This window comes from Centroberyx affinis, unplaced genomic scaffold, assembly GCF_046629955.1.
Source record: "Centroberyx affinis isolate AG114_WGS23_722 - 3 ecotype Tasmania unplaced genomic scaffold, CSIRO-AGI_Caff_v1 ptg003356l_1, whole genome shotgun sequence".
Taxonomy (NCBI): domain Eukaryota; kingdom Metazoa; phylum Chordata; class Actinopteri; order Beryciformes; family Berycidae; genus Centroberyx; species Centroberyx affinis.
The window spans coordinates 506,973-531,669 of record NW_027281350.1 but is presented as its reverse complement, the minus strand read 5'-3'; the positions used below and the strand labels follow the sequence as shown (position 1 = coordinate 531,669).

Below are 24,697 nucleotides of genomic sequence, written 5' to 3'. Positions count from 1 at the left end.
CAAATTTAATTTAGTACATGTCAAGCATAATCAATACGCACATTTATGAGATGGCACAAATTTACTGCAGCTCCCTTTAATAACAACAAGGCTAAAAACACATTTTATTCTAATGCAATTGCTGAGTCTCTGGTAAAAGCCAAACATAAGGTGAAACACTTTCCAGGGGAAGCATTAGACTAATGTAATCCATCTGAACAGATCTGGGGCCCAAGGCAGGAAGGTAATCAGGTTAGAGTCAATGAAATACACAACGGTGGCCATCATAAATTGGCCTAGAGGAGAGGGAACTTGGTGAATAAACAGTGTTGTAATGACACAGAGTGACACCGGCAGCACTGTTGCAGATCCAGCAGAGTCTGGCCTCTCCTTCTGGTCATTAAAGCTAATGAGCTAGGGCTCTCAGCACCGCAATTGCTCTCATCACCGTGTCCAGACAGCACAACCACAACAATAACACATCAGTCAGCTTGCAGGAGGCTGACACTATCTAAAACCGAGTGGTAGGCCATTTTGGTTAGCACCGCAGGGTTTTTGGTAGGATCTCAGAAACTGTGGGGTGGCAAGGAAAGGCTAGGCTGCATGCCTTTTGGTACAGATTGATTGCTGGTAGGCAATTTCAATTAATATGTTGACATGAATGATGACTATTGATCAATAAGCACCACTGTAGCTTGTTCGATAGGCTGTGGAAAGAGGATGACTTTATTCTGTGTTCAGTCAACTACCAATTGAACTTTCCCATGCGTGCAACATACTGTATAACAATGGAAGTAAATGACTGCTGCTCAGAGTTGAGATGTTTGGCCACCAGACTTGTAGTGCTAATTTCAATTTAACTCAAAGTTGCTGTAATGATCCTCAGTTACAAATGTTTCAACCTCGTCAGTTTTTCTGTTTCTTCCATGCTTCAAACGGCACCAAATGGTAGAATGAAGTGCAATTGTGCACTCTGACTGATGGTTACAACCGGGTTCTTGTCTTAACATTGTAACCCTTTACAGTCCATGGTTGTAACGTTAGGTCTATCTTGTATGACTACCTCTAGATACACGTTCTCTCTCCCACACGACAAGACGACGGAGTGACAAGTTACTGTGCTCTCTGAGCTCTGTAATTGGGGGACTTTGATGCTGCAATTCTCTCTGGGATGAGTAGTGCTAGTTTTTTTTCGATGTAGCTGCTATTCATTTGAGCTCATGGTTAATCCTGTAGCGGTTCAGGTCATTCAACTTTTCGAACACTCAGAATGCCGTGTAACGTGACAATATGTATGTGAAAAAATGAATGGGGTTGTTCCTTCCGGGACCTGGAAATGGTCTCGCCCATGTTTTCACATCTCAACTCTATTGTCAATACCACAAAAAAAGTCATCTGTGGGCAACTTTTTCAAAAAAAGACAATGAGACGAAGGTGACCAAGGTCAACATCGGCTCCGTGTGTCAGGTAAGAGAAAGTGGATGGACTTCTGGCCACTAGTTTCTCCATCTGTTTGAGGTGTGAATGCACAGTTAGACCGATAGCAGAGGGAAGCCAAAGGCTGACTAGTGCTTTAGCAAACTAATGGAGCCCATTAATAAGGACTATGGGCAGGTAAAGAAGACTAAGGGCCTATAGGTTCCGCATAAGAACAAAGTGGAATAGAAATGAGCGGTAATTCATCTTCTGTGGTTAGCGTTCTATTGAGATAAATGCATGAATAAAGGTTTTAAATAAAACATGAATTGCATTCTTTGCCCTTGAATGCCCAACATTTATATCCCGTGTTTGTCTGTGTGAGTGTGTGTGTGTATTATAGTATGTAAATATAATAAAATAATAGAATGGCGATCCCACACCTTGAACTCCATGGGGGTGTACTTTTCGTTCTTTGGTGTGGTGTTGCCCTTGTAGTTGAGGTGGTTGGGAGTGGTGGGGTGAATGACGGCCGACTCCGGTGAGGGCTTGTGGAAGCGCTGGCAATACACATAGACCAGGAAGGACAGCAGCCCCGCCCCCAGGAAACAGGACACACCCGTGGCGATCAGGTGGATAGAGGTGAACGCTGGGAGATGAAGAAGATACATGGAGGGTTATTAAAGGCCCAGTATACACTGTATACACTGGATTTGTGTACATACTGATCTGTTGGATTGAAGACTTGTTATTCTGAGTTTTACATTGTGTATTGAGACTGGTTACATATGCAATTATTATAAAACAGACTGGAGTTAAACTTGTATATTTAGTTATGATGGGCTAAAAACGTCCATACAACTTATTTTCCATTGACAAGAATATACAGAAAGTCTTGCAGAAGCTATTACAGAATATAGGTGAATATACCCAAAATTTCAATTTTCTTTTTGTCCACAAAATCGTAATTGTGTGAACAACAAAATGTTATAACGTATAATTTTGATCCTTCCATCTCTTTGTCTTTTCAAAGAAAGTGGATATACACTTCTATTTTTGTACTTCCTCTTAGTAATTTTGAAGTGATGAAGAAGGCTGCAATTTTGATGTCAGTCAGCCATTGCTCGGCACATGAAGCACAAAGGCTATCATGAATGGGTCTCCATCTGCTATACTTCAATACTTGGACATAACCTTTGGCCTCTTCCAGGTGCATCAGTGATAGAGAAGTATACACCCACAGTGCACATCCTCGTGAATGGATGAATGCGAATTATGTAGCAGGGACAGAAACAAACACTCATATGAGAATGCACACATAACGCATGAAAACACATCTGCTGCACACACATTTGTGGAAACACAAACGGGAACAATACTGCACTTGACACACACACACACACACACACACACACAGACAGACAAAGCGTAGGCGGCCGTTAATCCACTTACCTCCACAGTGTTGGTCCTTATCAAAGCCAGATGCAGGGAGAATGACTGCAGAGAGGAGAGGAACACAGGGTCAGACACACGCATGCATGCGCACACACACGCGCACACACACACACACACTCACACACACACACACCGCCACACTCTAAGGGGTCTTATCCCCCCCTTGAGAAACAGCCTTCAGCACACAACAACAACCAGTGATTGTTAACATCAGGGGAGTTAACACATGCAGAGGTATAAACAAAAACACAGAATGGGAAATTGAAATGTGGTTTGAATGTTGTGCAACCTCTCCTGGGAGACTTTTGCATCAGTAGGTTCCAAACTTTTTTATTTGGCATCCGGAGGAAAGAAAATGCAGCGCTCAGTAAAAAAAACAGCTAAGACATCATAACCTCTGTACGGATATAGCTGCCGATAGACACATGATGCCAGGACAGCCATTTACAGCTAAAACACGTCCTGCCCTCCACAAATTCTAGGCGGAGAGAAGGGAGCAGGAAGGGGGCAATGGTTTAATTGCGGCTTCAACGCGTCCCATGATTCATTTTTTTTTGCTGGGGTTAATTTTTCCAGCTTCCTCGCAACCGCCTCCCCTCTGCGAGTGACCTTAACAGATCCATCCGTCGCCTCATCTAAATTTGCAATAAAATTAGATGTGATTTGGTGTTGTGACAACCCATTAATATTAATCGCCGTCGTCTGGACTCATTAGGTATTCTGAGCCTGGCGAGGCTGATGCCGGCAGGCCATGAAAGATCATTTCAGGAGAAACTTTTGAAAGATGTCATCAGCATAACAAGGTGCACACATGGGCCCGTCGCATGCGGGGACTTAATTATAGTTAACGAAATAGACGCGGACGGGGACACGCGCGCAACGGACGCTATGTGTGTGCTGTGTGTTTGTGTGTGAATGATAATGACCGTCAATGAAAATGATGACTGTGACGATGCTGTGATATTGAGTACACAGTTGAGGATGAGGGACGGTGTGTGTCCCGGGGCCGGCTGACTCACCGGGTATTTCGTTGCAGTCTCTGCGCTGAGTGCCGTTCCCCACACAGGGGGTGTTGCCTTGAGCCCCGCAGACCCGACTCCTCATCTGCAAGCCTGAATCATCGCAGGCCGACCACAGCGACCAGGCCATCCAGCCACCTAAACACACAGAGGAAGAAAAAAAGAGAGAGAGACACGTAGACACAGTCAGTACAAACCGAGACAACCATGAGTCCACCTCAACCCTCCGGGCCAGCCGCACCGCCGCGCGGCCCAAATACACCGAAAAGTGTTTGTGATGTAAACAGGATTGGGAGAGCAAACCGGCGGAGAGTTTGTTTAGCGCATAGCGGAGATGTTTGTCTCCTGAGCCAAGCTTTAGTGTTGTCTCCCCACAGCAGGCGTCTGAGCAGTAAACAAAAGGCTCCTACCCGAGAGCAAAAAGAAAATCTCAATTCTTTGCCCCCCCCCGCCTTGAATCGTACACTTGCTGCACTCTTTCACCCCCTATTTAAAAGTGCTGGAGTGGAGTGAGCACGGGCTAGTGCAATGAAAAGGCAGATGAAAAAGCAGGTTTGTTATTCAGGGTGCGCTCAAGTGTGCAATTTTGGCAGAGGAGGCTTGAGTAGAGGCAGAAGACAGGGTTTTTATGATGGGACCGCCTCTTTTTTACCTTTCCTATCAGTCTGGCATTCGCTGACAGGCTGCTCAGTCTCTGCCATCTGCTCTCCTCTTGCCACACGGCCATCTAAAACACACAACACACTCGGACCGTCTCCAATCCCTTCTGTGTTTAATAACCGTGCATTACCGCCGCCCGCTTTAATTGCTTCATTTATTTCCATTTATTGTTGTCACCCCGGCGACCTGCGTGATTGTACCATGAGTCAGATGGGATGGCGAGCCCCGCCGGGCCGAGCCTCCTCCTTAATATTCTGTCCTGACAGTCCTTCCTGCTGTCCTTCATTACTGGGGGACTCTTTAATCAAGCGACCTGTGACAAGGGGCATCAAATAGCTCCGTGACTGACAGCCAGCCTTTGCCTGATTATGCATCCACTGCACTGGGCAGCGGCGCAGGGAGGACCCCGATAGATGACCGATGTTGTGCCTGTCAATAAACGGAGGGATGGGGAGACGGACCGGGGCCGGCCAGGTCGTTAGCGCGGCAGACAGTCGATCCATGCGGGCCTAACGGGAAGCGTTAGCCCACGTCAAACAAGAAAACATTAACCTGATGAAGGAGGCTGATTAGCATCTGGGCAAAGGGAGAGAAAAGACAGAAAGCCATTTACCTTTCTTTGTCTGTAATTACCGGGGAGGCCGACTGTAAGCATTACTTTCATTGTGAATGACAGCTGGGCTAATTCAAAATGAAAAGCAGTTGAGGGAAAAGACAGTTAAGGGGAAACAACTATTTAATTCGGGCATCCATCGTCTGCACAACTCCAAAGCACACATGGCACACTAGTGCACGCACACACACACACACACACACACACACACACACACAGTCAGACCACACGCAGGAACACTTCCAAAGACGAATGTTTACCCAGTCCTTATTTGTGCTCCAACAAAAGGAATAAAGAAAAGATTAGAAATGGCATTATATGAAACAAAAGGAAAACAGCAGGCTCATATTAAACCCTGGCTCTAACCCTGAGTCGTGCCGAACCTTATTATCAGTTCCGATGCTGGAACTTTTCTTCCTGGATTAGCAGGCAGATCTCTCATAAATATTTCAGCATCCTTGTGGGAGCAGATTGGGAGCGGGGGGGGGAAACATGGAGGGCCTTGTTATACATCTCACATCTCATCATCAGACAGTATGGGACTATTGGGGATGCAAGGTAAAAGGTTTTTGAAAATTATTATATGAATAGGTCCAATTTTCTGTAGATACTTTGCAGGACGCAGGCAGGTTAAGACACACAGGGATACGTTTGCTTTACACTACCGATTTAATTTATGCACCCATTCTATATGAGAATCCATCATTTAAACCTTGAGATGCATTACGTATGATTTCAATATAATAAATACAACAACCAAGTGGATTTCTTTTTAAACCTTTCCAAAGAGGTTGCCATTGGCTCCCTCCCAGCTCTCACCCACAGTTCTGTTCAAAGCCCCAGCAGCACAGCAGGGAATGACATAGCAGGAGGACGGCTTGTTTTCTCAGTATGACACTATCCATTTATTTATCTATTTATATATCTAAGAACTGGTTTATTCATTAGAGGGAGATGAAAGAAGCAATTTAGCGGAGGGGACGACACGTGGGAGATGTGATTGCCTGCCTGTGGGCGTAATGAAAGGACCCCGAGCAGCAGTGTTGTGTTTATGTGTGTGTGTGTGTGTGTGTGTGTGTGTGTGTGTGTGTGTGAGTGGCCTTACCGTCGCAGGTGTGTGTGTTACACAGCGCCTCTTCGGTGTGCAGTCCTATGCAGATGTCCCCTCCGTTGGTGGGGACGGGGTTATTGCAGGAGCGCGTCCGCTGGTAGTGACCGCCGCCGCAACCCACTGAGCACTGGGACCAGGACGACCAGCAGGACCAGGCGCCGCTCACTGGGACACACACACACACACACACACATACACACACACACCACATGATCACCTATTTCTTTTACCACTCCCTAAGGCATTAGATATTACATATGTATTGGTTTTCTGTAGACCTGTTCCTGTGATAAAATGTACACATTTCTCACTTTTCTCTTTCTTTTCAAATACAAGTCACATACTTTTTCTTCATATTTAGTCTTTTATTGTATATTGCATATTGGTACCTATATCATACCTCATATCTCACATATTCATTTTAATGCATTTTCTTTGTCTCAATATGCTCTACTGTTATATTTGCACATTGCACACATGAAGGAATTCATATATTTTCCAATTTGTCATTCATATACAGTACTGTGCAAAAGTCTTAGGCACCCTAGATTGTTTATATAAATTTCTTAGAAGTCTTAGATGTTTATTTGTTTTCTGCATTAGTGTGTCAGTAGACTGCTGTTTATTGTAAATTTTTGATATTCAGAAACTTTTCATGTCATTAGTTTCGAAAGCATCTTCGCTTTATGGATTTCTTTGACAGACTTTTGCACAGTTCTGTATTTCTACTTAATACCTCCTAATAATTGTCGGCTGTGTTATGTTTGACACCCCCTCCTCCATTTTTGCTCTATTCTTGTTCATAACCTATTTTGTCTTTGCCATATCCTATCATTTGCCGTTGCGACAACCCAATTTCCCCAAGGGGACTATTAAAGTTCCATCTAATCTCATCTAAAGAGTGTGACTGTCTGATTGACCGGCTGGTTGACTGGCCGGTGTCCATCTGACTGACGGAGAGAGGGAGCGTTGCCAGGTAACGTCACACTGCTGCAGAAAAACTCCATTTGCTCAGTGGATTAGTGCGATGCTGAGAGTGAAGCAGGCTGTGACCACTTAACTCTGTCTAGCTCTCATAGCCAGCTGCCGCTCTGCCTGGCTGGCTGACTGACTCACTGACTGACTGACTGACTGTCCGTCTGCCTTCTTCACTGATTGAATGACTGATTGACTTACTGACTGTCTACCTGACTGATTGTCTGGCTTACCGACTGTCTGACCGACCGTCTGACCGTCTGACTTAATATCTGACTTCCTGACTTGCTCGATGATTGCCTGCCTGCCTGCCTGACTGACTTCTTACCTGACTGCCTGCCTCTCACACACACACACACACACACACCAACTCCCTTCCCGCACACCGACACACTATTCATTTCAATCACCTCAGCGATCTCTATTGCCTCCATCCTTCTCTCTAATCTCATCATCAATTACTATCTCACACTCATTCTCTCTATTGTCACTGGCCTTGTCCTTCCCACCTATCTACCTCAGACAGGCACAGTGAGACGAGCGGGACACGTGACACCCATGGCAAATGGCTCCCCGGCTCCCAGTGGGAGGCCCGGCCGGCTCGCCCGATCGTCCTCGGGTCGACACGTGTCAAGTTAACTCCGATTTTAGCTGAACCGCAAAGCTTTCATGTGGGTACCGATAGCTCGCATTTAAATACACTGGGGGAATCTGATCAGCTTTGCACCAAGCGATGATAAATCATTAATCTGTAAGGTACTAGTCATACATATTTATGTAGAAATTCAGGCCTCACTACTAATGTCAGCCGCTGAGTGGATGTGTGGGAGTGTGTGCATGCCTGCATACGTAAGTTCTTGTATGTGTGGATGTGCGTACCAGCTTGTGTGAATGTATGTATGCACCACTTGTGTGTACACTAGTGTGTGTGTGTGTGTGTGTGTGTGTGTGTGTGTGTGTGTGTGTGTGTGTGTGTGTGTGTGTGTGCATGTCCTGAGTCCAGCTTAATAAGCGTAGCCTGTTAGTGCAGCAGCCTGTGGTCAGTGTATTCTAGGTCAGCTGATTATTAGCTTGAAACGGCTAACTTAATCTGCCCAAGGACTCTCCCTCCACTGCTGTTGTTGCTGCTGCTGATAACCATTAGCTAATGAATCTAATGATCCACTCAGCGGTATTGAGAGAGAGAGAGAGAGAGAGAGAGAGAGAGAGAGAGAGAGAGAGAGAGAGGTATGTGTGTGGGTGTGCGTTTGTGTATTCTTTACAAGCTCATATACGGGGTTGGAAAGAGGCCAATAACGAAGTGTCTCTACCTGTATGTGGGTGTTCGTGTCATGCTGCATTCACGTCACATGGGAATAACCGTCTGAGCGACTTGACAGTTAAAAGCACCGGCTTGGAAGCGTTGATGTTTTCACACTCGTTTGAGGCTGTCAGCTGCCGTGATTGAAGTTTTCTGCAGACTTTTGTTGGTCGTGATCAGCTTCTTTCTCACACTCAGAGTGACAGAGTGTGAGGCATGCGCCGAGTGCTGCATTTGAGCTTATGTTTAGCAGCAAAACAAACACTTCAGTGTCAACCACAAACAAAACCAGCCAGCAAGTATTCTCTGTCGTGGCATTTTTAAAGTTGTGATCACAAAATGACTTAGGCCGCGTTCAACCCAGTTGAACTTTTTCTTGACGGACGGATTCGTCACCACAAATCAGAGGCGTTTTTTTTTTTAAATAGCATTGACGTTCCAAAACAGCCCAATGGACAGAAATCTATCTGTTTTTCTGTAATTCTGTCCGTTTTCTGACGGGATCAGTGTGGCCGCAGCCTTATGTGATGAATATTGATCATTTTGTGTCAGTTGTTTATTTTAATTTGAAATAAATATATCATTAGCTACACTTGACTACATGTATTTCTTTCTTGGTGATGTCAGAATTCAGGAAGACTCAGAAATCAGAATTCAAAGGAGTTCCCAAGTAGCACTTACCACCTCAAATCTGACGTAAATGGCATTTTTAAGTAGAAAACTCATATCTACCATCTTTCCCATTGGATGTGAATGCAGCATCAGTCGGTATTACGTGTTAAGTGTAGTCAGACAGTCAGGCAGACATGAATGTGTGTGTCCTCCTCCCTCACCGGGACAGGCCTGGACGTTGCAGTCCTGGTACTCGACGGGCGAGCCGCGGCAGGCGGTGGGGGTGCTCTTCCCCTCCGGGCCGGCGCAGGTTCGCCGACGGGTGCGGTAGCCCTTGGCGCAGCTCTGGGAGCAGCTGGACCAGGTCTCCCATGATGACCAGCCGGCGCCTGCCACCCTCACCACCGGCGTCTTCAGTAAGTCCTCAACAAGGGCTACAGACAGGAGGGTGGGGGGGAAAAGAAGAAAAATGTGTTTCGATACAATTTAGATAAAAAGCGACAGGAATACATTTGGTGATGTCAGATTGAAGGATTAAGGAATTGATAGAAGCTCAACAAGCATGCAGATTCACTGGCTGTATTTGTAAATCCACCCAATCCCTATGGTTTTGCCAGTGTGACCTGGTCTAAAGAGGCATATTTCTGTCTGTCCTTCTCCCAAAATCTCTCTCTCTGTCACACATTCACCCTGCAGTTCCCCCCTGTTGATGTTTCATCAGTTTGTCAGTCGATGTGGACCCCCAGCAGGCTGACAGGGGGAGACAGGCAATCAATTCAAAAGCTGGGGGGGGGGGGGCATGGAAAAGCCACTAGTGGAGAGCACTGGATCGTGACCCTGGATAGCCTCTCTCTGCCTCTGTCTCTGTCTCTATCTCTCTCTCTCTCTCTCTCTCTCTCTCTCTCACACATACACACACACACAGTGCCAGAGGGGAGTGCTGGACTGTGACCCTGTCACTAACAGCATGTAGGGGAGCTAACAGGTCTAGCAGGAGGGCGCTTTCAACATGTCACGGACCTGCTGGGAGAAATTGTAGCATGGTGCTTCCTTCTCACTATGTTTATACAGGTGTTTGTGTGTGTGTGTGTGTGTGTGTGTGTGTGTGTGTGTAAGTGCGCATGAATACAGATGAGATTTTAGTCCAGCTACCTTAATATTAATATATAACACCCACAATACAAAATCCATTCAGGGTTTGACAGTCAATTGTCTGCGCATTTATTTTCCATTCACTCTCAATAACAACTAACATTCAGCTATAGTAAATGTTGAATCAGTGTCTTCCCACGTTCAGAGATCCACAGAGAATCGGCCCATTGTATCTGTCAGCTCAGCCGGTCAACTCACTGTCGGTCTCGCAGACTGCTGTCCCATCGTTGGGGCAGAAGCGCGTCTCCACCTTCCTGCGTCCGATCTGCAGCTCGTGGGGATCGGCCAGGTGGGCGCGGCACATGTAGCGCATCCTCTGCTCCTGACGGGCGCCGCCCTGCGTCACGTTGACGGGCATCCAGGGGGTCCAAGGGGTGTTCCTCTTCACCTCTGGACACGCCTCCAGGTTACAGGCCTTGTACTCCTGCATGGGGAGATGGGAGGAGTGGAGGACTGCAGTGTGGGTATTTTCATTCAGATTCATGATTAAAACATGGGTTTTTTTGATCAGGGGTTTGCAAATGATTTCATGTCACAAAACAAAGGGAAATGTGACATTTTCCTTTGATGGGAGCAATTTCCCTGACATTTTAGCAGATTTTTTGGTAAACATCTGGCTTACAGTGGACATGCTGCCACTGGAACCACCCCAGATGAGCCATTCAGGCTCATGAGATAAAATAAAAAGCTGCTTATCTCTGGAGCCATCACCTGCTCACCTCAATATGGATGATGCTTTCAGTTTATTAGAGCTTCTCCGTTCAGCTCCACCACGCAGATGATCAACACCCGTAGATTAATAAGTACTGACAGAGCTACGGCAACAGTATGTCTCCCTTCACGGAGAGGGATGTAGCTTTAGAGGACATTAATTACAATTTGTCGTTAACCTAATTAAATGTCTCCTTTTAAGAGGGAATGGAGGCGTTTGGAGGGTCTACAAGCTCAGGGAAGTGATGAGACAAGACTCGACCATGCGTGGTGTGTGTGTGCGTGTGCGTGTGTGTGTGTGCATTTCCTACCAGTGCGCATCCTGGGCAGCTGTTGCCGTTCTCACAGGTACGGACCCTGGAGTGGACCCCTCCGCCGCACTCGGTGCTGCACTTGGTCCAGGAGCCCCATGGGGACCAGAAGATAGGCTGAGGGCAGGACACCCCTTCATTGCAGAACCTGTGGAGGGAGGCAGGGAGGGGGGGGGGGGGGGGGGGGTGTGTGTAAGAAGATTGATGATAACAAAAGAAAAACAACACATCATACTGCACAAGAGAGCTGAGCAGGACAGGATAAATGAAATCTCTACAGCATCATCTAGCATTGATGTGATGTCAGATATGAATGATTCTATTTAATGTCACATTTATCAAAAGCACCTTACAGAAACATGTTTTCATACAGTTTTAGCACCAGTGGGAGTCATTCTACCCAATGAGAGTTCATCATGTGGCTGGAAAGAGGCATTTGACTATCGCAGGCTTCAGAGTATCAAGGTTTGGATTTGTCAAGGTCAGTCGGGTTACTTTATTTATACATCTATTCACAATGGCGCCGCCAAGGGGTGGCCACAGCCACCCTGATACAATCGCGGCCCCCCCCACTGGCCGCATATGTATAATATGCTTCTGAGTATGCATAATATGATTCTATCTGATATTTTACATTAGGTACTATTCATTTAAATCAATAATGTATATTTTTCATAATAGTTAATGTGAAAGAAAATAACAAATGCATAGCCAGCCAGCCGCTTTTGACCGTCCGTCACTGCGTCACACTCCGACCCCCCCCCCCCCCCCTCCCCCGGCCTGCTGCTGCACAGTGCACTGCCAGATGACAGTCTGCCTCTTGGACAGCAGCAGCTGAGCTCAGCCCAGACCTGTCAACTCTCCCGTTTTTCCCAGGTTTCTCCTGTATTTTCACCCCATCTCCCGCCGTGCTCCCGTTTGGTAATTTTCCCCGTAAATCTCCTGTATTTTCCCTTTTTTTATTTTAACAGTTATACAGAGAGAGAGAGAGAGAGAGAGGTGGGTGAGCAAGAGAGAGTGGTGAGTGAGTGAGAGAGAGAGTGAGAGAGAGAGAGACAGGTGAGTGAGTGAGAGAGAGAGAGAGAGAGCGGTGAGTGAGCGAGAGAGAGAGCGGTGAGTGAGCGAGAGAGAGAGCGGTGAGTGAGCTATGCCTCCACCCCTCGCGAACGGAGCATCAGATGAGCCGATCAGCGCGATCAGACAGCAGTAAAACTTAACAAAATGGAAAGGAATCCTTCCAAAAAACGAAAAGGGACAAAAAATAACGGCCCGTGAAGCTCAGGCATCAAAATGTGCAAAAATTACTGACCTTTTCAGTAGTGCAAGCACCAACAACTTTTCCATCAAGAGGCTCAGTGCCTCTCTCTACATGTCCATCCCTTTACTCCACCTTTTAATTGTTTATAGTTTGTTATTAGACAATGTTATAGTTTATTAGAATTTATTGTTACCTGGTGTTGGTTAATTTAAATATTTATTGTTGAAAGTTACCAAATTAAAGTGCTAAAAATGGCAATGGCAATCCCTGACTGATTTAATCTGTATTGATATAGATTATATCACCTTTTCAAATATAGCCCTTTATCATGATGCACTAAATGCTCAATGAGGTGGTCTCCTCACAGTGGTGGTCTGCTGGCGACAAACCATATGTAGTACTAATTATTATACTAATACTAAAACTATGTACTGATGTGCATAGTATTAGTCTATGCACATCAGATAATTAGTAACATTAACTGTAAAATAAGAAACCAAAGTATATCAGTATGCGATTCTTTAACTCTCATATTGACATTGTTTTCAACTAGCCTATACACTACAACAGCATAATAGAACTCCTGAAATTCAGTTATGGCTTTTGGTTTTGGTGTGCCACCCCAAGATTTTCAGTGGCCCCATTTGGCCACCCCTATGAAAAATTTCTGGGGGTGCCACTGTCTGTTCATCCCACCTCTCATCTCTGCTTGGCCCCACACACACACGGCCGCCGTGTCGGGGCGAGGGGTTGTTGCAGGAACGCTGGCGCAGCTCGAAACCCGTCCCACAGGTCGTGCTGCACTGTCCCCACGACGACCACGGCGTCCAGCCTCCATTTCTACAGCAACAGGCGCACACAAATGTATCAGGAACCAAAACGTGCAGAATTGTTATGCAGAATTGTGCTCCGAGTATTACTCTTTCAAATATTATTCTCTCTAATGCAAAGGGACAAAAAGGAAACAGCTTATTTACTATCTCAAAATATCTGTAATCATTTATCTAATTTGATTCTGGAAACAGAAGTGCAAACACACACAGCGAGCTCAATTTGACTGGGAAACATTCTTTCAATTTGCTTAAGTGCTTTGTTCCTGGGTAGCACTCCTCATGATTTAATTGCCACTTCCTGCAAAAGCACAATTCAATTTCAACACCTAGGATTAAATCTGGCATCGCTATCCAGTGGAATAAAGGTGCCTAAGCTCTATGTACCCGCTCTGCTCTCAGTATCACTGATTGGCCAATTCCCCCGCAGACACAGGCAGTGAGAGGCTTCACAAGGAGAACCTGTGTGTCACCTACATTTTTTAATCAAATTCCTCCTGTTCATGATCCTTCTCTTGTCCTTTCAGTACGTAAATTGCACCCCGAGGTGAATGTTTCAAAGTCGATCAGGACATTGCTGCTACAATAGCAGCACTTTGGGAATAATATTTGGAGCTTGCCTGATCTGGAACCAGCTCATTTGCCATATGACAAGCTCAACATGCTCAATATTAGCTTTGTGGAACCGAGAAATTTACATAAATTCTGACATAAATTTACCATACAAATTATAAGTAGCATCAGCCTCATTTTAGTTACATGAAAATATATTTTAAACAAACATGCTTGTGTATCATTGGCATTGTCTGTAATAGTTGTTATTGTTATATATTGTTTGTCTTTATTCCTAATACTATATTACTAGTCCTGTGATTTGACAAGTGATCCAAGATAATTATTCTTTAAAGCTATAAAGTCTAGCTCATTCATTCACTATAATGTTTTATTTGATTGTTAAAGCACTATGTCAATTATTTTCTTCCCTACCTGGAGCAGTTGGAGACTTCGATGGTTGGACCCTCACAGTTCTTCCCTCCACAGCGGGGGGCGGGGCTGTCACATGACCTGGAGCGACATAAACAGGAACTGATGCCGTCGACGCCGTCGTCGTTGTTGCAGGGTTGCCATGGCGCCCAGGGTCCGAAGCCGCCGTTGGTGGTCTGGTTCCGCAGCTGGAAATCAATCACCCAATCACGACACGAGTGAGACCGGGGTGCCGGACACCAATCGAGTTATTCAGCCCCCTTCAGCCAGTGTGTTAGTATGCTCTGGACATTTGTGCATTTCAGAGCGCAGGATTTGCGTTGCTAGAAGGGACTTTTCCTTCTAAGAGGGGGAAGAGAATTTTCAGAGGATTATAGGGATGGAGATATACGCCACAGAGCCAGCAATTCACTTCAATTCAGTCCAATCCAGTCCAATTCAGCTCTTCACTTCTCTTCTCTTCTCTCATCTGTATCTTGTAAGATTGTCTGAATCCGTTACTACTTTCAAATCATGTCTCAAGACACATTTTATGGTTTGGCTTTTAACTGATTGTACTTCTGTCTTTCTGTCTGTTTCTATTTTCTCTGTAAAGCACTTTGTAAACTCTGTTTTTTGAAAAGTGCTATATAAATAAAATTATTATTATTATTATTATTATTATTATCTCATATCCTATCTTATCCCATCTTATCCTTTACTATCCTACCCTATCCTATCCTATCCTATCCTATCCTATCCTATACTATCCTACCCTAACCTATCCTACACACTGAGAGTCATTAGACAACAACCTTGTCATGGGAGAGATGACATCTGAAGAGAGCCTGAGGCTAAAGGGCCCCATGAGGAGAGGTGTCACAGTGTGTCTGCCATCCTTACTGTAGAAAACACAGGGGAGTCACAGCTGCAGGGGGTTTGTAATGAACATACATGCCGGCTCTTACCGGACACACGGTGATGTTCTGCCTCCACTGGCTCATGTTGGAGCTGTCCTCCAGCGTGGTGCAGCGGCGCTGCCTGAAGTCCCAGCCGCAGTAGGGGTCCCTCGCCTCCAAACACAGCCTACAGGGGGCAGGAGAGAGGGGGCAGGTGGGAAATTGAGATTGTTTGGTCAGTAAAGCGAGTAAAGTCCGGCGCTAAGAGCACACCGCATGATACCACACCATATCCAAACACACTCACTCACTCTCCTCTGACATATGTTCAATAAATAACGATTCTCAGTCTCTGAAAGTTCTGTTTCTCTCCCTCCCTCCCGCAGCCCCCGGACCAACAACTCCATACATGGTACAGCAACCAAACAGTGATTAAATATTTGTAAGCTCCCCCAGTAAAACAGAGGCTTAATGATGGCTAATTAAATCTAAAGCTGTTAATGATGAGGCTAAGCCGCCAGAGCTGATCTGGATGCCTCAGGAATGCAGGATAAAGACATCAACTGAATTACTCCTTTCTCTGAATGACTCCCCTTCACTTCTCCTTCTGTCTCCGCCTCCCTCCCTCCCTCCCTCCCTCCGTTCCCCTCCTTCATATCCCTCTTTTGTCCCTTCATCTATTCCTCCCCCCTCCACACCCTTTCCCCTCGTCTTCCCACCTACTCCTCTCCACTCCCTCATCGTGGCCTCCCTCCGTTCCCTTCCTCCTCTCTTTCCATTTAGCTGAAAGGAGAGAGAGAGAGCTGTTTTTTTTTTGTCTTTCTTTTTCCTGGCACAGACCTGCATGGTTTATTTGAGGAGCCCTGTAGTGTTTTAGCCAGGAGGTTGAGGAATCTCCTCGTGTTGATACAGCACTCTGTGCCAGGTCTGGGTCTCAGTGGTGAACCCGAGGTCTGCTCACATCTAATACAGACATTACTGCTTAGCCAGCACATCAGAGGTGACCCCCAGACAAAGGGAGAGAGAGGAGGGGAGGGGGGGGGCGGAGGGAGAGGCCATGTTCTCTGGTGATCTCTAGCACTGCTGGGAGAGGGGAACGCTTCCTAGAAACGCTGTGGAGCGTGACACACTCACAGCTACCCTTCTTGTGTGTCATTTTAATTAAGCGGCGGTGCTATTACAGCGATGCCGGACGCAATCCCCAATCCAGATGAAACAATAATCATAATGAGGCTGGTCACAACTTCACAGTCCAGTGAACCTAATAGCCCATTTGAAAGGGCGGAGGGAGGGGCAAGTTGCTATTTTGGCCCAAGGTCAGCCATATTGGATCTGCGATAACAGGACGCTTGCTGCGATGTGCGACTCATTCGCTCTTGGCTCAGAGACGCACGCACGCACAAACGCGCACACGCAGTATTGTTTACCGACACACTCACCATTGACACACACCATTACAGAAATCAGCTAAGCGGAACAATTAATAAGAGCATATTTCAAGGAGGGAAAATAAAATAAAATAAAAATAAATAAAGCTGTATGAAAGGGAGAGGTGGAGGCAATTTGAGGCCTAATTAGCACTGGGTAAAGTGTGCCAAGAGGCAGGCTGGGGGGCCTCTGACCTGAGGGAAAGATCCGTTTAGTCCTGGCTTTACCCTGTTTGCATTAATTATAGTTGGAGAAAAATGCTGGCTGATGAAGAGAGAAAGACCGGTGCTGGACCTAACCATCCATGCTCTAAGCTCTTAAGACCAGAAAAATGTACCGGCTTGAAGCAAATGCTGACAGATTGATTGCAGTGTGGGGCTTTACACAGTACAAACAATACACAGGGGATATATGAGATATTCGAGATATACACATATACACCTAGATACGCACATATGCATGCACAGGCACACACACCAAAAACACGCCTAAAACACAGTTCTGTCTGCTTCCATCCATCTCAGCAAATCCACACCTTCGAATCCAGTCTCGCTGTAGCAGAAGGTATTTTCTCCAGTCACTCCATGAGCAGAGGCCATTTAATAAGCGAGGATTTACTAGTGCGGGGAGAAAAGAGGGCGTGCCGAGGCGTTTAGCTACCACTCTGACCTTTCTGCAGTGGCATAAAACACCAGCCAAATCCCTGCGCCTTCCCGTTCTGACGGCTCACCGTTTTTTAAAGCAGGTCCGCTATAAAAGTCAATTAGAGAGGCTGTGTTGCAGAGAGCTGTGTGATGGGAATAGGAAAGCTACATTCTCTAATAGACGGTGCGGAGGGATGTCGGCCGAGTCTGCGGATACAGAGGAACGCTTGGCATCTAAACTGTATGAGAGCGTGAGCATCGGCGTGTGTGTCTGATAAAACCCTCTGAATGTGTACAATGTAAGGGTGTGTCTTGGTGCGTGAGAGAGAGAGAGGAGATAGTTTTGACAACTTGGCCGGGCAGTGGCTGATATTTAATTCAGCAGCCTGCGTGCCCGGTGGCACACTATATCAAAACAGAGAAGCCACCGAACATGGCCTGTTAAATTTTAAACAGAGCGAGCGGCAAAACCCACCAGCCCATAAAACAATATGTCTGGACGAGCGGCATCGGAAGATAAATCTGCCGGATCCTCTCTGTGGGGGAGTAATTGGCATTTTAAATGCATTGTGAATGCTGTAAAAACCACTGTCTGCTTTTATTACAGGCCCTTTAACAACGAGACATAAAAACAATAGTTCACCTCGCCTTTAACGGCACACCATCAGTGTATAATTGCAAATATGATCACCCGGAGTGATGAATTATGGATTGAAATCGTCAGTCGTCATTAGCTATATGGCTGACACCCGGAGAATACGTTAGCGGTGGCTGTCTGGAAGGCTTGACACAGTTAAACAGATGTCTGCATATGCCAGCCTCGCTCCGTCTCCCCACACGCTTTGTCACTTGTAGAGGCGTCCTCAGGAGACCACCGGTGACAGGCTCCCGCTTCTCATCCTCTCTCCAGGGGAGAGAGCCTTTCCCTGGGGCTTTTCTCCTGCTGCACTGGGCTGTGCTGGCCGTGTAGGAAGGCTGCTCATGATGAATCCGAGACATGGATAACTCCTGCTAGCACTCCACGCTAATACATCCAATTAGGCCCAGTTGGAGCCGAACTGATGACTGATGGTGCCGGGTCCAAAAAAACCTGAGAAGGCAGTCTGCCAAAATATGCTTCCTGCACTGCATGTATGATTCCAGCCACCAGTGTCTTATTGTAGGAGTACGGAGCTGCATCTTCACAAGGTAACAAAGGAGCGGGAGAGTTAGGGAAGGCAGAGATGGACTATAAGACAGAGAGGAAGTGAAGGAACCAGAAAACGAGACGGCAAGATGATAGATAGCAGATAGACGATGAGAAAGAGAGGCAGGGAGACATAGAACAGGAAAGAGAGATAGTGTAGAGATGGAGGGGAACAAATGGGGAGACAGATAGTGGAAGACAAGAAGACAAAAAGGAAGAGAGGCAGAGCGGAGTTGGGAACCACACAGTATGCCGTCACCTCAGGACTCATAGCCACTTGCTCTTTTTTTTTTTTTTTTCATACAACCTTCCTGAAAAGGGAGCAGAGCAGTTTGACTTTGTCAGCGTCTGGGGATTTGAAAGGTGGTGAGTTGGGTTAAAACATACTGCCTGCCCATATCAAGGCTGGGAGAGAGGGGGGGAGTGAGAGAGAGAGAGAGAGAGAGAGAGAGAGAGAGAGAGAGAGAGAGAGAGAGAGAGAGAGAGAGAGAGAGAGAGCAAAATGAGTACACTGTGCTTTGGCCAGAATAAAGCCCATAATAAAAGTAATAGCATTCTGTACTGGTAATAAATACCCCTACTCTGTGAACAACCGCTTCTCCTGCCTCTCTCTCTCTCTCTCTGTCTCTCTCCCTCTCTCTCTCTCTCTCTCAGTCCTTGGCTGGTGAAGTGTTCCTCTGATTGGTCATACAGGCTTAGCGGCAGTGTGCTCTAGAGGCCCGCTGACAGGCTGGCAGCCTCAGCAGACGGTAAATTGGGTTTGCCGGGGAAGGGCCTGTAAGCTCGCCTCACAGAGAGAGACAGGGAAATCCAGACAAGTTATCATACTGTATAGGGGTTCCTATAGGGACTGATGCTATAGTGAACGTTTTATTTATAACACATCGCATATATACTGGTGTCCACAAGCACGCACACACACACACACACACACACACAGACTGTAGAGAGATGTTAATGGTTAGTGGTTTTCCTAGACAGCCACTTAGTGGTTTCCTGATGTTGTTTTAAACTTTTAAACTCCTGCTCCAGGCAGGACTCTGCTGCCTCTGCCTCATGACCGCTGCCAGTTAATTGTTAATCACAGACACAGGCACGCACCACGCACACACACGCACACACACACACACACACACACACACACACACACACACCAGCCATTTCAGCTGAAGCCCTCAGGCCAAAATATAATTATCAGTAGCAGGACAATCTGCAGAAAACGTGATTTGTTCCATTTAATCATTTTCCTCAACAGTAGCTTCATCCTCATCCTATTTTCTTAATCTTTTCCTCCTGCATCTCCTTCTCGAAACTTCTTTGGTTCAGATTTTTCCACCTCATCCTCACCCTTCTCCTCCCCTTCCCCTTTCTTCTTCTCTTTCTCCTCATCCTCACCATCACCACAACCAGCCACCAGCCACCAAACAAGGACAGTGTTAAAAGAAACTTTGCGGCGATCACTTGAAGTTCCACGTCAAGCCACTCTTCCCTGCCTGACACCTTCCGTTTTGACAAATGAGTAAACCAATCCAGAGAAGTAGTGCACTTACTTTAGAAGTTGGCCCATGGTAGGGGGTAAGTACTGGATCCTATAGGGGCACGCTACTGTTCTGAGTGATTGCACGCTCTCCCTACAGTAGTTCCATCCTCCCCCTGGCAGCGCGGACTCCCTTCCCTCCGTAAAAAAAAAAAGCCCTGATGGATGTAACGCCGCAGCTAAGTTAGCACATTGCTGCAGCCAAAATAAATCACTTTACTTACAGTGAGAGAGAGAGGTGGGTGGAGGACGGCAATGCTGTTAGCCAGAGGTGCCAATTGGTGAGGTCAAATATAATTATCGCAAATAGAGGACAAACACACACAGGCACGCACACACTGACACGCAAGCTGCAGCATTTGTCTGCGAGCTATCACTAAAAGGCTACAAAGCACTGCCTGTTGAAAACGTTTAGCAATCTAACAAAAAAAAAAAAGCACTACAGCCAAATATGATGATGCAAATGATATTCCACTCTCGCATTTGCAAGGCTAGCCAATATGGATCAATAACAACAGAACATTGAACATTAAAAGCACTTTAACTTAATTGGGTTTTGGGACTGTACCTCTCAAGTACATACATGCCTACCAGCATATGCATGTTTTGTCTGCTGTGGGCCAAAGAGGAGCAATTCATCTCCATCTCTAAGCAATCACAAACATGCACACACACACACACACACACACACACCCTAACTTCAACCACTGACCCAAAATCAGCTTTTTACCAATTAGGGACACCGCTTTTGTCCCCAAATGCACAAGCCGTCCCCAATCAACTTCTTAAATCTGGTTTGTGTCCCTGAAAGTGACTTAAGTCATACCCACACACACACACACACACACACACACACACACACACACACACACACACACACACTGCATATATTCATATACAGTGCAGTTCTGCATTTCAAGCGCACCGTCTGTCCACTATTCTATTGCTAGCTGGATTTTCTTCCATGGAACAAAATGGATAAGTTATGACTACATAAATCATGCCTCAACTCCTCTCTGTCACTTCTCTCTGCCTGCCACACACACCTCCATTCTTCTCGTGAATGTACGCGAGTGGAAAAAGTTTGCGGTGAAAAGGAGCACGAGCGGCTGCAGATGAGCCGCTGTACCGTGAGCCATCGGAAAGAATGTTCATCTATTATCAGAGCGAGAATGGCTGTGTGAATGGGGAAGGCCACACACAACGCGGCGGAGATGAGGAGAATGGCTCGGTCAGACACCGGCACAATGAGAGGAGTGCATTCAGACACACAGCGGCACGCCAGGTGGATCTCCTTTACATGCTATGAGTGGCAGGCACACCAGAGAAAGGGAGAGATAGAGACAGAGAGAGAGAGAGAGAGAGAGAGAGAGAGAGAGAGAGAGAGAGAGAGAGAGCGAGAGAGAGAGAAACAAAAGTAGTTAAACCAATTCCAATGCTGGCTTCCGCTGCAGCCACCTCCTCCAACACAATGGCTGTCCTGCACAATACACTGGTGGTAAAGTACAATGTGTGTGTGTGTTTGTTCATTCCATTCCTTTGCTCATCTGCTTACGTCATCGCTGGGATCCGCCTGTCTTCCCCTGTTCTACCGCTTCATGCATTTTATACATTAACTTCCCTCTACTGCCTCCTTTACGCTTAATCCTCTGAATCAACGTCACCTATCTGCCCTTTCCAGCTGCCTCAGTCCCTGGAGTGGAGCTCAGATGCCACGTTGACAGACAGGTTGACATCTGTCGTATTTTGCAGCACGGCTTGCTTTTTTTTTTTTTCGGGCTGCGTGTCTGACAGACTGTAGAGCGAGCGAGCGAGCGAGCCAGAGAGGCGGGCAGATATCGCTGACTGGATTAAGGACGGTACTTCCCCCCGCCTCGTGCCCTTGGAGCCCACTCTTCTTATCGTTCCACCCCGCCGTGTCTTAAATAGGACAGACAGGCCTCCGCCGCTCGCCTGCGCTTTCCCTTTCTCTCTGCGTCTCCGTTCCTCTCGCCCTTTCTGCCTCGTCCCGTCCCTCGTTGTTTTCTCTGCCTCTCTCTCTCTCGCGCGCACATACACAAACACACGTCTCACCCACACCTTTTTATACGTACTGACTTCCCTACCTGAGCTGTCTGTTCTCTGTGTGTGCGTGTGTGTGTGTGTGTGTGTGTGCATGTGGCTGAGAACAGGAGTTAGGAGAAAAAGCAAGCTGACTCATCATGCAGTGTGCATATGAGAACTCTCCCAAGCACCAACCCACACACAAATCACACAAACAGAGTAGATTGCCCTTCGTACACACATGCGCACGTACAGACGCGCACACACACACACACATGCGGCTCGCAGAGTGAACAAAGCATCAAGCCATTTGTATGCTAAAATGCGGTTGACTTTGAAGGACTGTGGTGCCCAGCAGAGGCGGCTGATTGAGAGCACTGATGAGATGCAGAAGGTTGGACAAACAGCCAGTGAGCTTTTCTAGCCTCGCTCACCCTCCAGACGGCTATTTTCACATGAATAACACTGAAGCTGGAGATGGCAGAGCAAAAGGGCTCTCTCTACCTTCTCTCTCTCTCCCTTTGTAGCACTTTCTCTAATACACACACACACACACACACACACACACACAAACACGCCTGCAGAGAAACTTCTCTAGCACTGGACAAGATAGCCTCACACACATTTCTTGTTTATCCTCTGATTCAGTCACAAACAACAGCCAGTACAGTGCTTGTTCTGTATTATGCAGGGCTTCATTACAGAAAAAACAGCACAACAAATTAATTTCCTTCTAGCTAGCAGATACCGCCCTGGTCATTTGTCTGGTTCCATAAGGACTTTAATGATTGTAGGCGAGGTCTTCCAGACATATTAATCCTAGTCGAGGACAGATAATTACTTTCAATGGAGGACCGACCAGGTTCAAATGAATCTTCTGCCAAAAGACATAAAATTACCAATAAAATGTAGATAGTGTATACCGCATGGTTGACTCCAGAAAGTGAAGGCTGCTGTCCCGATGCGTGGCTCATCACTTTATTCGTATAGTTGGAGAACTTCATGAAGTCACGTATCAATCAGAGGAGATTTTCCAGCAGAGGGATATGCAGTATACTCACATCTCAGTTTTGTAGGTGGAGCATCTTTCCAGGGGGATCTTCAGGACTCGGTTGTTGAGCCCCACGAACAGCGACCTGTCGCTGTGCAGGATCTGCAGGCTCAGGATTGGTTCACGTACACTAGGTGGGAGGAGCTCCATCTCCTCCAGGTAGCAGCCCTGCAGGCTCTTATTGGTTGTAGCCAGCGCCTTCAGGATGGTGCCATATTCTGGACAAGAGAGCAAAAAAAAAAAAAAAGGATGAGAAAACATATCAAAGAGATTTGAGGTTTGTAAAGAGGTATGAAAAAGTGATTCATCACATCGTCACACAGACAGAAATAACTAAGTGTGATGCTCTGTAAACTGAGCTGCAGGTCTGCTCATTTTAAGCCAGTGAGCAACTGTTGTTCTGCTTGGTCTGTCTTTTTGAGTTCTATAAAGGGGAAATGAAACAAAAGGAGCATCCAGGATAAACAGCTTCTCACCCATACATTTCTACTTAATATGTTCTAGTGTGGAAATTGTTGGTTGACAGTGTTTATATAACCCCCATTTGCTTTGTTCTTATTTATGTTCTATTTTTCTTTGTTGTAACCTTTTACTATTTGGTGCTGTAACAGCCCAATTTCCATTGACGTTTCATCTTGCCGTACTGTAGGTTGGTCACTGAAGTATTGCTACAACAAGATAGTTTACAAAGTGTGGCACACCTTCAAAGGATCTCAGCAAATTCAGGACACAGAAAACAAACTAGGTTTGTGTCTTCAAGTCTCCAGTTTTTCTTCTCCCCTTTTCTACTGACCCGTGCCGATGTACATGACATGGTAGAGGGTGTCCATGCCCTGAACGATGTCCACCACCAGGTTGGAGAAGCGCACGTCGTCCTGCATGACCAGTGGGTCAACAGACACCGGCTGCACCACGTCGTTCATCAGGTAGAGGCGCTGGGCGTCCTGCAGGCTGCGCTCCGTCAAACCCTCATTGGGACCCTCGTCATCTATAGTGCCACACTGGAGGGAACAGAGGAGGGAGGGGAGAGGAGAGAAATGGTGAAAGTGTCAGTGGAAAATGTGAAAAGGAGGGAAGGAAGCAAGCAAGAAGGAAAGAAAGAAAGAAAGAAAGAAAGAGAAAGAAAAAAAGAAAAAGCCTATGAAAGAGCCTATGTGCCTTTGTGTGTGTGTGTGTGTGTGTGTGTATATGTGTGCGTGTGTGTGTGTGTGTGCCCGTTACCTGGGTGTGTATTTGGCAGGAACCAAACAATGAAAAGTACTTCACACACTTGGTCATTGTTGCACTGATTAAATCAATACACCATCTCTGGCTAGGTCATTTCAATTTTCATTCTATTCTCAATAATTGCAACTTTTTCAGGCCAACAAATCTATGAAGTGATTGCGAAGCGACCGCAGCGGTCAAGCTGCAACAATACGCTAGTTAAATGACACACTGTGGAAGAATAAATATGAAATGACAGCTCTTTGCAAAGCTCTGGTTGGGTTGCTGAGCTGAACTTTGGATTGTGGCCTCTTCATTCTTTCAGGGAGACTTCGAAA

General features: G+C 46.3%; 1 protein-coding gene across 2 annotated transcripts in view; it reads right to left on the bottom strand.

The window, feature by feature from the left end:
• Positions 1–24,697, bottom strand: part of sema5ba (sema domain, seven thrombospondin repeats (type 1 and type 1-like), transmembrane domain (TM) and short cytoplasmic domain, (semaphorin) 5Ba) — a 117,873-nt gene that overhangs the window by 3,366 nt on the left and 89,810 nt on the right. The window contains exons 11-23 of one of the 2 annotated variants that reach the window (XM_071538838.1): positions 23,947–24,154; positions 23,164–23,371; positions 15,334–15,451; positions 14,390–14,574; positions 13,269–13,412; positions 11,315–11,462; positions 10,491–10,716; positions 9,362–9,574; positions 6,248–6,418; positions 4,522–4,596; positions 3,870–4,007; positions 2,848–2,892; positions 1,839–2,044 (exon numbers count right to left, since the gene is read on the bottom strand). In XM_071538838.1, coding sequence (XP_071394939.1) covers positions 1,839–2,044; positions 2,848–2,892; positions 3,870–4,007; positions 4,522–4,596; positions 6,248–6,418; positions 9,362–9,574; positions 10,491–10,716; positions 11,315–11,462; positions 13,269–13,412; positions 14,390–14,574; positions 15,334–15,451; positions 23,164–23,371; positions 23,947–24,154 — 2,085 coding nt within the window. The remainder of the gene's footprint in view (positions 1–1,838; positions 2,045–2,847; positions 2,893–3,869; positions 4,008–4,521; positions 4,597–6,247; positions 6,419–9,361; positions 9,575–10,490; positions 10,717–11,314; positions 11,463–13,268; positions 13,413–14,389; positions 14,575–15,333; positions 15,452–23,163; positions 23,372–23,946; positions 24,155–24,697) is intronic. The other variant, XM_071538839.1, reaches the window with a different exon arrangement.